At 34.0% G+C, this 13480-nt stretch overlaps 2 protein-coding genes across 4 annotated transcripts in view; both read right to left on the bottom strand.

Moving 5' to 3' along the window:
• Positions 1 to 475: 475 nt before the first annotated feature.
• Positions 476 to 3473, bottom strand: LOC112905881 (lysosomal alpha-mannosidase-like). Its single transcript, XM_025979194.1, has 4 exons — positions 3432 to 3473; positions 1151 to 1280; positions 819 to 1093; positions 476 to 745 (listed from the first exon to the last, which is right to left on the bottom strand). The coding sequence occupies exons 1-4, from the start codon at positions 3471 to 3473 to the stop codon at positions 524 to 526; spliced, it is 669 nt and encodes a 222-aa protein (XP_025834979.1). The 3' UTR covers positions 476 to 523.
• A 3490-nt stretch (positions 3474 to 6963) lies between these two features.
• The window catches only part of LOC108735758 (lysosomal alpha-mannosidase-like), a 39980-nt gene continuing 33463 nt past the window's right edge, over positions 6964 to 13480 (bottom strand). For all 3 annotated transcript variants that reach the window (XM_025979212.1, XM_018467895.1, XM_018467897.1), the window contains 6 exons: positions 9618 to 9808; positions 9191 to 9567; positions 8851 to 9127; positions 7639 to 7768; positions 7307 to 7581; positions 6964 to 7233 (listed from right to left, as the gene is read on the bottom strand). In XM_025979212.1, the coding sequence (XP_025834997.1) occupies positions 7012 to 7233; positions 7307 to 7581; positions 7639 to 7768; positions 8851 to 9127; positions 9191 to 9567; positions 9618 to 9808 (1472 nt within the window). In that variant the 3' untranslated portion in view covers positions 6964 to 7011. The remainder of the gene's footprint in view (positions 7234 to 7306; positions 7582 to 7638; positions 7769 to 8850; positions 9128 to 9190; positions 9568 to 9617; positions 9809 to 13480) is intronic.

A 13480-nucleotide genomic window follows, 5' to 3' on the forward strand; every position in this document is an offset into this window, starting at 1 on the left:
GATAGGTTGGTAGGACACCTTCTCAGGCATGAAGGTCTAGTCAGAGACATATTAGAGGCAGAAACAGGAGTTAGGAGGGATAGAGGTAAGCCTAGATTAGATTACTGTTCGCAAATAGTTAAGGATGTGGGCTGTTCTAGTTTTAGGGAAATGCTAAGTTTAGCTCAGGATAGGAAAGAGTGGAGGTACGTGTCCAACCAGTCTTAGGACTGATGACCTTATGATGATGATGATGAGTATAATATCGAAATTTCATACAATTCCTAGGAAATGTATACATTTCCCAGGATATGTGTGTATAATTGTATACAATTTCTAGATTTCATACATTTCCGGTAACATACATACATAATTCAAAACAATTTGGTAACTAATCGAGATTATTCTCCTTTTTTGTAGTTGGTTAAGTATGAATAAGCACAAATGAACAAATAAAAAGCAATATAATTTATGTATATTTTTCCAAATGTCATCATCAATAAAAACCGTTTGTGATTTTTAAGTACACTGTTTCGTCATTTATCTACTTCTTTTTAATATCTATAATAAAAGTTCTTATTTGCATTGGCATCAGCTCAATTTTTAATTTTTTGGTGGCGTCATATATTTTATTTGCGTTTTTCCAATCGAATCGACATTCGTTCGTCTCTCTAGTAAAATATAAACGTTCGTTTTCTTTCAATAACTGATTTGCGCCAAGAGTCGTTTCTTCTATTGACGTTATTTCAAACGATGTAAAAATGTCCTAAAAGAAGAATTACCTGATAAAATATTGTAGCCATTTTAAGGGATTCATAAATTCATAAGGAATCACTCACATTGAGATCAACGATTTGATTGCTCGACCAATGGGGATCTTCGTTTACTTCGAAAACATGTTCTAATCGAAGCAAAAACGATTGATCGATCCAAGGCTCAAGCGTAAGGATTTGAACATTCTTCGGCAAAGCTTTGACGAGTCCTTCGTACTGTAAAACGTGTTTCTCTTTGTATTCCTTGAAAGAAAGACCGTCGGTTGGAGCTAAGAAAGTCCACGCTCTCAGTAGCTTACGTTGTGCTATATCTTTCTGTTGAGAAGCTAAGGTTTGATCTCCTGAAAAATAGTAACAGACCAAAACCATTTCGAAAGCGATAAATTTTATTCGTTAACCTGTTAATTTTAAGAATGACCCGGAACTAAAATAATGCGAACCCCTAACCACCAAACCTTTTCCATAGGCGTATTCATTTAATGCTTCCCCAACGCCAAAAGAATCGTCAGCAAAGCAATTGCGATGAATCTTAAAAATTTATTTAATTGGATACATAAAAATACTAATGCACATATAAGGGGCCGTTCAAATATTACGTAACAGATTTATTACAATCATTTACCCCCCCATCCCCCTTGTCAGCAAAAGTAAGCAAAGCTCTTACCCCCTCCTCCCATGCTTACGTAAACATTTTTCAATTATAAATGTATTGTAAATAATCTTTAAAGCCAGGAATCGAACCCATCACATAGAGAAAANCATATTTATTAACTTTGAACCGCCACGAACTTTTTATGGTACAGTGGTGGGGGAGACCTTCTCTTTCGATCCCGCCCACCCCCTTCGGGGACCTTTACCATTTTTTTTAACAAAATGTTGATTGTGGAATGTTAAAGAATATGTTGAAGTTTTGTTTTTTTTTTCTTTATAAGAAGAGCAATAACTGTGTTTCATTATAATTTAATTTAATTTTGTGATGTTTTGTTTAATATATATGTGATTTAAGCTGCAAAATGTTTTTATTTTACCCTTTAAAAAGCAATGTTCAACTCAAGTGGCCCCTAAGGATGGGGAGAGTTCACTCATATCCCAATTTTCATTCAAATATATATAACATATTTCAGTACTATAATATCGAAAAAGTAATTATGCATAAGTAAACCTAAATAAACAAGCTACTTTTTATTATTATAATTAAATCACTAAGCCTTATTTATAAGAAAATACGATACTTTAAACAAAAAGAGGTTCAACTATCCCGGACTTCCCAAAACTTAAGAACAATAGTGTTGCAGTGAGACGAGATAAAGTGTGCGCCTGGTCTTGTTTCATCTCGACTCGCTTATGTTTTGTCTCGTCTTGACAGAATTTTGATTGGAAACAAGACGATATATGGCTGTCTGGAAAAAGACGAGATGAGACAAGATTAAATGTTTCGATACAATAGTACATTACGTATTAAGGGAAGAAACAGGGTTATTTCAGACTGCATGTGAATTGCAACCCGAGCCGAAGCAAACATGCAATCTGAGACAACCCTGTTTCTTCCCGAGGTACGTATACTACTTTTTGTCATGTTTGTACGGAAAGCTCGTTATTAAATTGATGGTTGGCAAAATAAGAGTAAATGATTTAGAGGTTAGAAAGACATTGTGATTGAACAACTGATTTCCGCGCATGCCCATAAACTTCAGCGCATGCGCTCAAAAGACTAATTTCATTGCCTACCGACTAAAACATGGCTGAAAAGAGGCCATTTCTTCCCTACTTCATAGCACGCAAAACAAGCTTTCCGCGCTAACATGACAAAAATGCTAGTTCTCTTATGCGTTTTATCGGTTGTATATACCGCTTAACGACAAGAATTTCACTCAAGTTGCAACTTTAGTGAACATGTATATCTCCAATTTAAACATAACAATGGTCCTGGCCGACTCAGCATTTAGTTTATTCCTATGCTTCTTTACAACCAAACCAGCTTTTGAAAATAGGCGTTCTGCTGGAACACTTGTTACAGAATGCTGAGAACGAGCCATTCTACTCTAACAAATTTTCGTCCTTTGTATCTTTGTCGGATTCTAAATATTTCTTCAGTTCGTATTTCCTAAAATCTTCACCTTCTCCAACTGTATCTAGAAGTCTGCTTCCAACTAGACAAATACCTCACATTAAATCTTAATCGTAGTCGGAATTACGTTTCTTTAAAAATTTCTGTCATTTTTTTCTGCGTATTTTACGAAATATACTACATATTTAAATTTACGATAAGAATTCTCTTTTAAATCCTTTCTCCTTCCTTATGGGATATGTGTTACACCGTAAAAAGAGGCCCCACCTGCTAGTTTCTTGGAGGGAAATGGTTATATTAATAGTGACAAGTAGGTATATGCAACATTAATTCATTTAATATGAATACAGCATTAAATCATATGTATAAAGAATTAGTAACTTTATTTCGAAACCAGTAGCACTTATTTAATTTGTGTATTACCAAATCAAAATGGGTCTGATGCACTCAAAATAGCTGAAGTGGTTCCAGTTTCTAAGAATGGTAACAAAAATTCGCCAAACCAATACAGACCTATCGCTCTTGTTTCAAATATTGAGAAAATTTTTGAAAAAATAATAGCTACACGTATCCCGGCACTTTAAGATGACATTATTGCAAACAATCAATACGGTTTCAGGTCTAGTCATAGTACCAATGATGTCCTCACACATTACAGCTTTGATTTTTGAAAAATTAGATAAAAACAAACCTATTGTAACCACGTTTCTCGATATTGCGAAGGCATTCGACACTGTGGAATATAACATGCTTTTAGTTAAACTAAAACATATTGGAATTAGAGGCCCAGCATTCCAATTATTGAAGAGTTATTTTTTCAATAGAAAGCAAATAGTTAAATACGGTTCTAGTAAAAGTAATCTATTGGTAATAAAATGTGGTGTCCCAGGGTATAGTCTTGGGCTCTCTTTTATTTTTAATTTACATCAATGGCCTATTAAATTTAATAACAAAAAATGCTATATCGTTTGCTGATAACACTGTTGTGTTTAGTTCAGAGCAAACCTGGGTTGAAACCAAATTCAAAATGAATCAGCCTCTTGTTTATATTAATAAGTGGCCTTATGTAAACAAATTGAAGATTAATGTTGATAAGTTTGTCTACATGTAATACAACAATTATGAGGATATTTTTACAGAGAACATTAATTTAGATATTGGTGATAGAGAATTAAAAAAAGCAACTGACAACATGTATCTAGATGTATCTTATAGATTATAAAATGAGATTTAAAAATCATGTAACTAATAAAGTTAAAAAATTGCGATATTTGGTTTTTGCCTTCCATAGATTGAAATATTGCATGTCATAAGACATTCTTAATATGATCTACTATGATTTGTTTCAAAATACTGCCTACTACGGAATCATAGCTTGGAGTGGTTCTTACAATAATGTATTATATACCTTACATTCCTTGCAAAAAAAATTGTAAAAATATTTCACAAAACTGCAGAAGAAAGGCCTATGTCGATAAATCAATCCTATATATATATATATATTAAATTGCTTAGTTCATTTCTATGAGGAATTAAGATCAACATTAAGTCTTGAAGCGTTAATAGAAATAAGATTATACAGACTGCATTAGCACCTAGAAAGACTAATGGTCAAAAAAGCTGTTTGGTAACGGCATACAAATATTTCAACTGCCTTCCAAAAGAACTTAAGAATCTATAAATTACAAAAAAAGTAATAAAACAAACTTAAAAAATGGGTCTTAACCCCAGCGATGCTAAGACCATTAAAATTGTTTAAACCCTGTATAGAATCTTGTCTATTAGCTTGTATAATCTTATGTGATTACTAAAATTAATTATTTATAAGTTTAATAATTTTTATTATGCGTTTTTACTATAAAAATTTTAACCGTAAGTTTTCTATGTATTTTTTTTGTACTTTTAAATGTATCTTTATTTTACCAGTCCTACGTACAGGTTGGTTTTATACGCCTCTGTAGGTACAGGTCCTTCTCTATTGCTTTTCTGGATTAATATACTTATACATAACATAACACATGAAATAAATAGACAACAGAAGACAATTATTGCGAGAAAGCAGTTAGGCATTCGGTATATTTTACCCGAATTTCCTGAATTTGTTCGGCTTCTTATGGCGATTCCCGGTTCATGAAGTGCATGAATGGTTTTTAGCATTAAAACGTCTTAAAAGTTACATTCGATCAACGATGGGCTAAACAAAATTGAATCATATTGTGATGTTGCATATTTATCATGATGTTGTTAACGAAATTGATCGTAAAAAATTGATAGAAGAATTAGTTTCGTGAAATACGAAACAATTTAAATTTATAGTAGAATGAAGATTCGGGCTATAGGGCCGTGGTCTAAGTGAACTATTCTGAACAGACGTTTCGTCAGCTACTGCGTGACATCCTCAGTGGTAGTGCTGCGTTGACAACGTGAACGTAGATAATATCACGAAGTCTCGACAGCGACGTCGTTGTAAACACCGCACTACCACTGAAGATGTCAGCCGCAGTAACCGACGAAACGTCTGGACAGAATAGTTCACTTAGACCACGGCCCTATGGCCCGAATCTTCATTCTACTATGGATTCCGGCCGTGAAAGCCTTTGCTCTTATAGAGTTTAAATTTGTCTATTTACGAAGTTTTTAGACACTAAACTGTCCATTTTTATACATTGAATTGTTTTTCGGATGTACAAATTTGCACTCCCCACTCCACCCCTTCACTTATCTGCCCCCTTCTCCCTCTATCAAAATTTAACACGAGCTGAATCTATTCTAGCAGTGCCTGCATTCTATCTGCATAATCGGTGTATATGTTACCGGAAATGTATGAAATACAGGAATTCCGAGACTATTTAGGAAATGTATAAAATATTGTTTCAAAGATTTTTTAATACACACATCCTCGGAAACATACACATTTCCTAGCAATTGTATAAAATTCCGATATTGCAGGTACTAAGAAATTCATAAAACTAATGCTCTCTGTGAATAAAATGAATAAAACACTTGGTAAACTGAGAATCAGAGTTATCTGTGAATACATCTTGAATGTAATACATTTCCGATTGCTATTTAGAAAATGTATAGATTTCCAAAGAAATGGGTTTAATATAATTGATTTCACACATTTCCGGGTGATTTTAGGAATTATATACATTTCCTAGGAATTGTATGCAATGACGGATTACCGTTAACATATATACCATATGCGAAAATGCAAATCTTGACATCTCTAATACTGAGAGAACGGCGCCGTGCGCATACACTAGCTGGAAGTTTTTTTTTGTGGGAAAATACACAGTTTTTATATATATTGACAGTTCGCACTTTGAGATTCCCTACGCCAAGATCTGCTCTTTAGCAACCGGTATATAAAATACATATATTTAGGTTCGATTGAATGCTAAGTATCTTTGTCACGTACTTACACGCATTTACCGCAATCAACAGGTTGGTAAACGTACAGGCGATTGGCTCTTAACCACGGTTACAATGCTATTATAACGCATACTTTTGCCTATTAATAAAATTTATTATACGTGTCCACGCATACCAATCAGCGGCGCGAAACCCGTTAACCAATAATTTACGTACGAGAAGGAAGAAAAAGGAATTACGGTACTGACAGTGAAGTCCGGTAACCTTTCATAAGTTAAGACAATTGCATGTTCTCAAGAATAACAAAATTTCTGTTGTCAAGTTTGTAACATTGCAGTCACTACACTATCATATGTCATTGAAACTACAACAAAGAACAAACAAGAGAAATTTCAGTGTGCCAAACGTCATTGACATTCTAGAATTGGCAATAATGCCAAGTATAGAGTAAAGACGGTTCCAAATTATTATTAAAATTACTGCTAAAAGTACAAATAAATGAGATCTCAATCGTTTCAAACGTCATTGACATTTCACAAATGACTGGTAAGTACTGCCAATTGTAAGTATGTATTTCCATATTACTATTAAAAGTACAATAAACAGTGTTAGCGTTGTGGCCGCGCATACCTGGCCGCTATATCATGTTAAAATGTTTCTATATATATTTCTATTTTTATTATTCTTGTTTGTAAATATCTTTTCAAACTTTCTGTTAAAATTGTGNAAAAGCAATATAATTTATGTATATTTTTCCAAATGTCATCATCAATAAAAACCGTTTGTGATTTTTAAGTACACTGTTTCGTCATTTATCTACTTCTTTTTAATATCTATAATAAAAGTTCTTATTTGCATTGGCATCAGCTCAATTTTTAATTTTTTGGTGGCGTCATATATTTTATTTGCGTTTTTCCAATCGAATCGACATTCGTTCGTCTCTCTAGTAAAATATAAACGTTCGTTTTCTTTCAATAACTGATTTGCGCCAAGAGTCGTTTCTTCTATTGACGTTATTTCAAACGATGTAAAAATGTCCTAAAAGAAGAATTACCTGATAAAATATTGTAGCCATTTTAAGGGATTCATAAATTCATAAGGAATCACTCACATTGAGATCAACGATTTGATTGCTCGACCAATGGGGATCTTCGTTTACTTCGAAAACATGTTCTAATCGAAGCAAAAACGATTGATCGATCCAAGGCTCAAGCGTAAGGATTTGAACATTCTTCGGCAAAGCTTTGACGAGTCCTTCGTACTGTAAAACGTGTTTCTCTTTGTATTCCTTGAAAGAAAGACCGTCGGTTGGAGCTAAGAAAGTCCACGCTCTCAGTAGCTTACGTTGTGCTATATCTTTCTGTTGAGAAGCTAAGGTTTGATCTCCTGAAAAATAGTAACAGACCAAAACCATTTCGAAAGCGATAAATTTTATTCGTTAACCTGTTAATTTTAAGAATGACCCGGAACTAAAATAATGCGAACCCCTAACCACCAAACCTTTTCCATAGGCGTATTCATTTAATGCTTCCCCAACGCCAAAAGAATCGTCAGCAAAGCAATTGCGATGAATCTTAAAAATTTATTTAATTGGATACATAAAAATACTAATGCACATATAAGGGGCCGTTCAAATATTACGTAACAGATTTATTACAATCATTTACCCCCCCATCCCCCTTGTCAGCAAAAGTAAGCAAAGCTCTTACCCCCTCCTCCCATGCTTACGTAAACATTTTTCAATTATAAATGTATTGTAAATAATCTTTAAAGCCAGGAATCGAACCCATCACATAGAGAAAACTAACACACTGTATTTTGTGGCCAATTGACGGAGTCAATCTTAAGAAATAAATCTATATAATGAATATTACCTCTATACTTTGCGATAGGCCATAATATTTTCTAATCATAAAACCTCTAAATTATTGTTATACAATGTAAAGAGAAACTATTTGGCGATTTCTAATATTTCTAGTACTTATAGGTACCTAAAATGATTTCGTAACTCACCTTGGAAAAAAAATGTAGTAGATTGGATTTATTCTTAGTCGCCGCTTGCAATTCTTCTTCAATTCTCTTAGATACAATAATATCTAGTTCCTTGTCGGACTTTGCTTGTAATTTATAATTTCGCCACACTTCGTTAACTACGTTGTACATTTTGTACTTTCGTACTCGCATGAGATTTTTTAAAACTTTGAAACAATTTTTGGTATAACTTGGATTTGTCTATTTGAAACGACATCTTATTTAAACGTTAAACTTTGGCTAATGGAATCAACGGTAACACAAATGTTAACTTGCTTTGCTATGCTTACAATACGTCTACTCGCTATAGTATCCAAACAAAACAATACACTAACGGAGAAAATTTAGACAAGTGAATAGCGCGCGGTAATTCCCCTAATCGGTTCTAAAGCGAGTGCCTAAACGTATGCATTATTTGCGGGAATTTTTAAAAATGCGTTTCATTTTCAAGCATAGACAATGTGAGGGTTGCCATTTGTGTAAAAAAGTAAATAACTACCGATGACGTAATCATCATCTAGACTCCCCTACCCCCCATGTCATCCAAAATAAGCAAAACAAAGACCCCCCACCCCCCATAGTGCTTACGTAATACTTGAACGGCCCCTAATAGCAAATACCAACCATAAGTTCGATTTCACCATCGCTTAGACTACTTCCACCTTCGGGTCTGTCGGTAAGGACAGCCACTTCCAAACCATTTGTTTCATCTCTAATTGATATTTTAGATGTGACGGGATAATAATTACCAGATGCATTTTCAAAAACATTCAAATCCCACGTTGGTCTAAAGTTTCTTACTCTTTTTAAAATTTCCTTACCATTGGAATCCGTATAGAAGGTCGAATTTGTTTTCAAAGTTGTGGTGTACCGAGTTATAATTTCTTTACCGTTACCTCCGCTGTATAAAATAGCAATTAGTACCTATTTACATAATTAAATACAATAAAATATCAGCACATACTCGGTCGGAATTGGTCCAACAATCCAATCAAATTCGACAAAGTTCTCCGAACAGTACAAGCGAATTGTTTGACTTATCCAGTCGCTGAATGTTTGTCTAATTTCGACAATTAAACTTCCCAAGTAAGTTTCTATAGTGGCTTTTTCCGAAACTGTATACACATTCGAATCATTAGGTCTAAAAATATAAGCACCCGATGATCTATTTGCTGAATTTCCATTATTTCCAATGAATCCTCTATACAGAAGGAATTTTTGAGTAATTGGTATGTATTCTCCGTTCATCTTTATTCCTGTCAAAAGACCCGTTTCTTCGTTGTAAGTCAAACCGATATCACCTTTCGTTACTTCGACGTCTCCATTACTATTTTTATTTGGCTAAATAATGAAAACTTAAATAAAACTTATTCTCTTAGTTCATCACTTACATTTGCCTGAAATTCTTGATGAGTTTTATTAGATACAACTCCTTCAGTTTTGGAAACATAATAAGTTTTGAATCCTAACGGAGGTAAATTCTCAGCCAAGAAAAGTATCTCCTGAGTGGCTTTACTGTCTCTACCAGGAATATTAAGAATTGCTTTGGGTAAAGAAATGGTTTCCGTGGCAATTTTTTTTCCTAAAACGACGTTCATTTCATATTTTCAAAAGCACCTTATTTTATAATTAACAACACTGGTCAAGATATACCTATTACGAAACTAGGACCAGTTTTGCTTTTTTTGATACAGTTGGAACGCTGAATTCAAATCAAATCAAATTCAGACATTTCAGGAATTTTAAATACCTCCCATTATTCTTATGAAAAAAGGTCCTCGGTTTAATTCTCCGAAACATTAAATTCAGTTAGTCCTTCATGTGTATATTATAAGTTATTACTGTTATTTCCATATGCTGGGACAATTCTTAAATAGTTGGTTGACTATTGTGTCGTTTTATTTCGCTAGGTAATCCTCTTAAAAAGACCAAAAGGTCCTCGCAGTTTCTTTATGGAAAACGGTGCTCGGTTAAACTTTCTCAAACTTTGGATTCGAGTATTATAGTTCCTGATGTGTGGATCAAGAGTCTCAACGGTCGTTAAAGCCTAAAGATATAACTCTCCGAAGTTAGACTTTTCGGGGGTTTCGCACTGGTGTATATGTGTATGTATTTCGATGCACATATGTTAAATATACAAACACATAATATGTGGAGAAGGTGTGAGTAAGGGAGCCTACGAACCGATGTATAGCGTGGTTAGATTGCGCGATTACGTACCATTTGACCCTCAAAAGTGCGATTTTTGTTTACTACATCACAGTAGTTTACAAAAGCTAATTTCATTCTAGTTATAACATCTAGTTTTAGAGAAATGCGAAGATTAGCTCAGGATAGGAAGGAGTGGAAGTGCGTGTCCAACCAGTCTTAGAACTGAAGACTTTATGATGATGATAACATCTGCTCATAGGACCTTCTTGCTAAATTCAATGTTAGAGCAAGAATAGAACAACAAGAAGTTGAGAAAAATATAAATGCTGAAGTGATAGAAGATATACAAAAACATGCTTCAGTTTTACACAGTTGCACAACCTACTAAAAGTCTAACTTCAGAGGGTTATACCTATGTCTTGAAAACATGAATTTTGAGGACTTTACGACCATTAAGACTTTCGATCAACACATCAAGGACTACCTGAATCTAAAGTTACTGAGAGATTAAATGAAAGCCAGTTTCTATAAATAAAGTGAGGAGTCCTCTTGTTGTTTTCGATAGCATTACTCGGTAAAATAGAAGGGTATAACAACCCACAGAGGAGTAATTTTCGAGCTATCTTTTGATAGTTGTCCCAGCATATCAAAATTTTGGAATGTATTAATCTTAATTTCGACACTGAATATGAATTAAGCCACAGAATTACCTCAGCATATTGGAATATAGAGATATCCTAATTTCAAAACTAAATAAGCTAAATTAGCATCCTTCGAATTTTGAGGTTAAATATTTTAATATTTTGCTACCCTCGGCTAATTTTGAGTTTAGATTTTAATTCGATAACTAACGATAGATCGTACATGACAGCTCTCTTAATCGTTTTTCCTTTTTATTTCATGTAGAAATGTTTTCAAAGCGACCACAAACTGCAACTTTTTTGAGTTTGATATTAGGAATTTTCAAAATCCTGATAATGAAACGATTTTGAAAGCCGAGCGTCATAAATTATCACTCTATTGTTTTATTCATTTACAATAGTGATGCGTAAAGCAAGATTAAGAGCTAGACTGTCCCATTTTTGGTAGTGGTTTTGGTCTTGTTGATATAGTCTCAGTCTTGGTCTTGCGTGTTGTCTTGGTCTTACTCATTTAATCTAATACTTATGTATTTTTTAATAATTCTTTTAAGCACAAAGTCTTAAATGCTGAAATTTTTTCTCATCTCATACATGTTAGCTTGTCATGATTTTAAGGAGAATACTGTTGAAGGTTTTGATAAACTTATCTACCCTTCCTTCAATGATTAAATTCACTTTTTCTCCAACTCATAAATTCAACTTTTAATGAAAAAAATGGTACTTGAAAGAAGTAAAAAATATAAAAAAAAAATTAGTTTGTCTATAGGTATATTTCAACCCTGTGTTATCCAGACATAGAAACAATGAACACTTATGCCGAGGACATTCCTGTAGATCCTTTTTTTGAAACAGTGGTAAAGTTTCTCTTTTTTTATCTAGTAAACTAAACTGAAAATTTAATACTAAACACTTTTTGCTCCAAGAAATAGTACATTACGTATCAAGGGAAGAAATAGGGGTTTTTCAGACTGCAAAAATGCAGTATGAGATAACCCTGTTTCTTCCCGAGGTACGTATACTATTTTTTGTCATGTTTGTGCGGAAAGCTCGTCATTAAATTGATAGTTGGTGAAATAAGAGTAAATGATTTAGAGGTTAGAAAGACATTGTCATTGAACAACTGATTTCTACGCATGCTCACAAACTTCAGCGCATGCGCTCAGAAGACTAATCTCATTGCCTCCCGACTAAAACACGGCTGAAAAGAGGCCATTTTTTTCCTATTTCATAGCACGCAAAACGAGCTTTCCGCGCTAGCATGACAAAATAGTACATTACGTATCAAGGGAAAAAATAGGGTTTTTTCAGACTGCAAACATGCAGTATGAGATAACCCTGTTTCTTCCCGAGGTACGTATACTATTTTTTGTCATGTTTGTGTGGAAAGCTCGTCATTAAATTGATAGTTGGTGAAATAAGAGTAAATGATTTAGAGGTTAGAAAGATATTGTCATTGAACAACTGATTTCTGCGCATGCCCATAAAATTCAGCGCATGCGCTCAAAAGACTAATTTCATTGCCTCCCGACTAAAACACGGCTGAAAAGAGGCCATTTCTTCCCTATTTCATACCACGCAAAACGAGCTTTCCGCGCTAACATAATAAAAAGAATATATTAAAGTTGATTCAAATAGTTTAAATCATAAATCCACCGTAAGTGATAATTTTTCATTTTGCCTTGCGTATTTGGCCTTGGTCTTACATATTCGGTCTTGGTTTAAGACTTAGTCTTGTTCGTTTAATCTTTGGTTTAGTTTTCGTCTTGTTCGTTCGGTCTTGGTCTTGATCTAGCAAGAATGTAAGACCAAGTCCAATTTTGCTCATACTAATTTACAACCCCAGACTAGGTTGACTTGTGNGGAAACGTATAAATTTCCTAGGAATTGTATGAAATTCCGATATTGTACTAAGAAATGTATAAAACTAATGCTTTCTGTGATTCAAATACTCATGACAGGGCAGGGGCATTACATGAACTCCAGATTGTCATAAATCCACCTAACCAACCAAAAAAGACGTCATCAATGAATATGAATTTTTAGTATGTTGTACAGGTGAATATGCTGATCATTTTGATATATATATTGGATGCGGAAATGATAATGAAGCATAGTTATCGAACGTTGAAAAATAATATTTGGTGGCCTATGACATAAAATAGGCAATACTACGGCAGACTGCTTGGAGATGTATATGCATTGGTGACGGCATTGTTGGGTTAGGTAGATTTATGACAGATTGTAGTATATTTAAAGCTCCTGCCCGCCGGAGGCGTGCTGATGTGTCAGAGTATCTTATTCACAGAAAGCATTAGTTTTATATTTCCTAGTACAATATCAAAAGTAAAACTAAAATACTGGTATGCAAGGGAAGAAAAAGTAGGGAAAGAGCGAATATAAAGATAGGAGACGAACAATTAGAAGAAGTGGCTGATTTTAGATACCTAGGAAGTCAGATAAGT

The sequence above is a fragment of the Agrilus planipennis genome, unplaced genomic scaffold (assembly GCF_000699045.2).
Source record: "Agrilus planipennis isolate EAB-ADULT unplaced genomic scaffold, Apla_2.0 scaffold32, whole genome shotgun sequence".
Lineage (NCBI taxonomy): Eukaryota > Metazoa > Arthropoda > Insecta > Coleoptera > Buprestidae > Agrilus > Agrilus planipennis.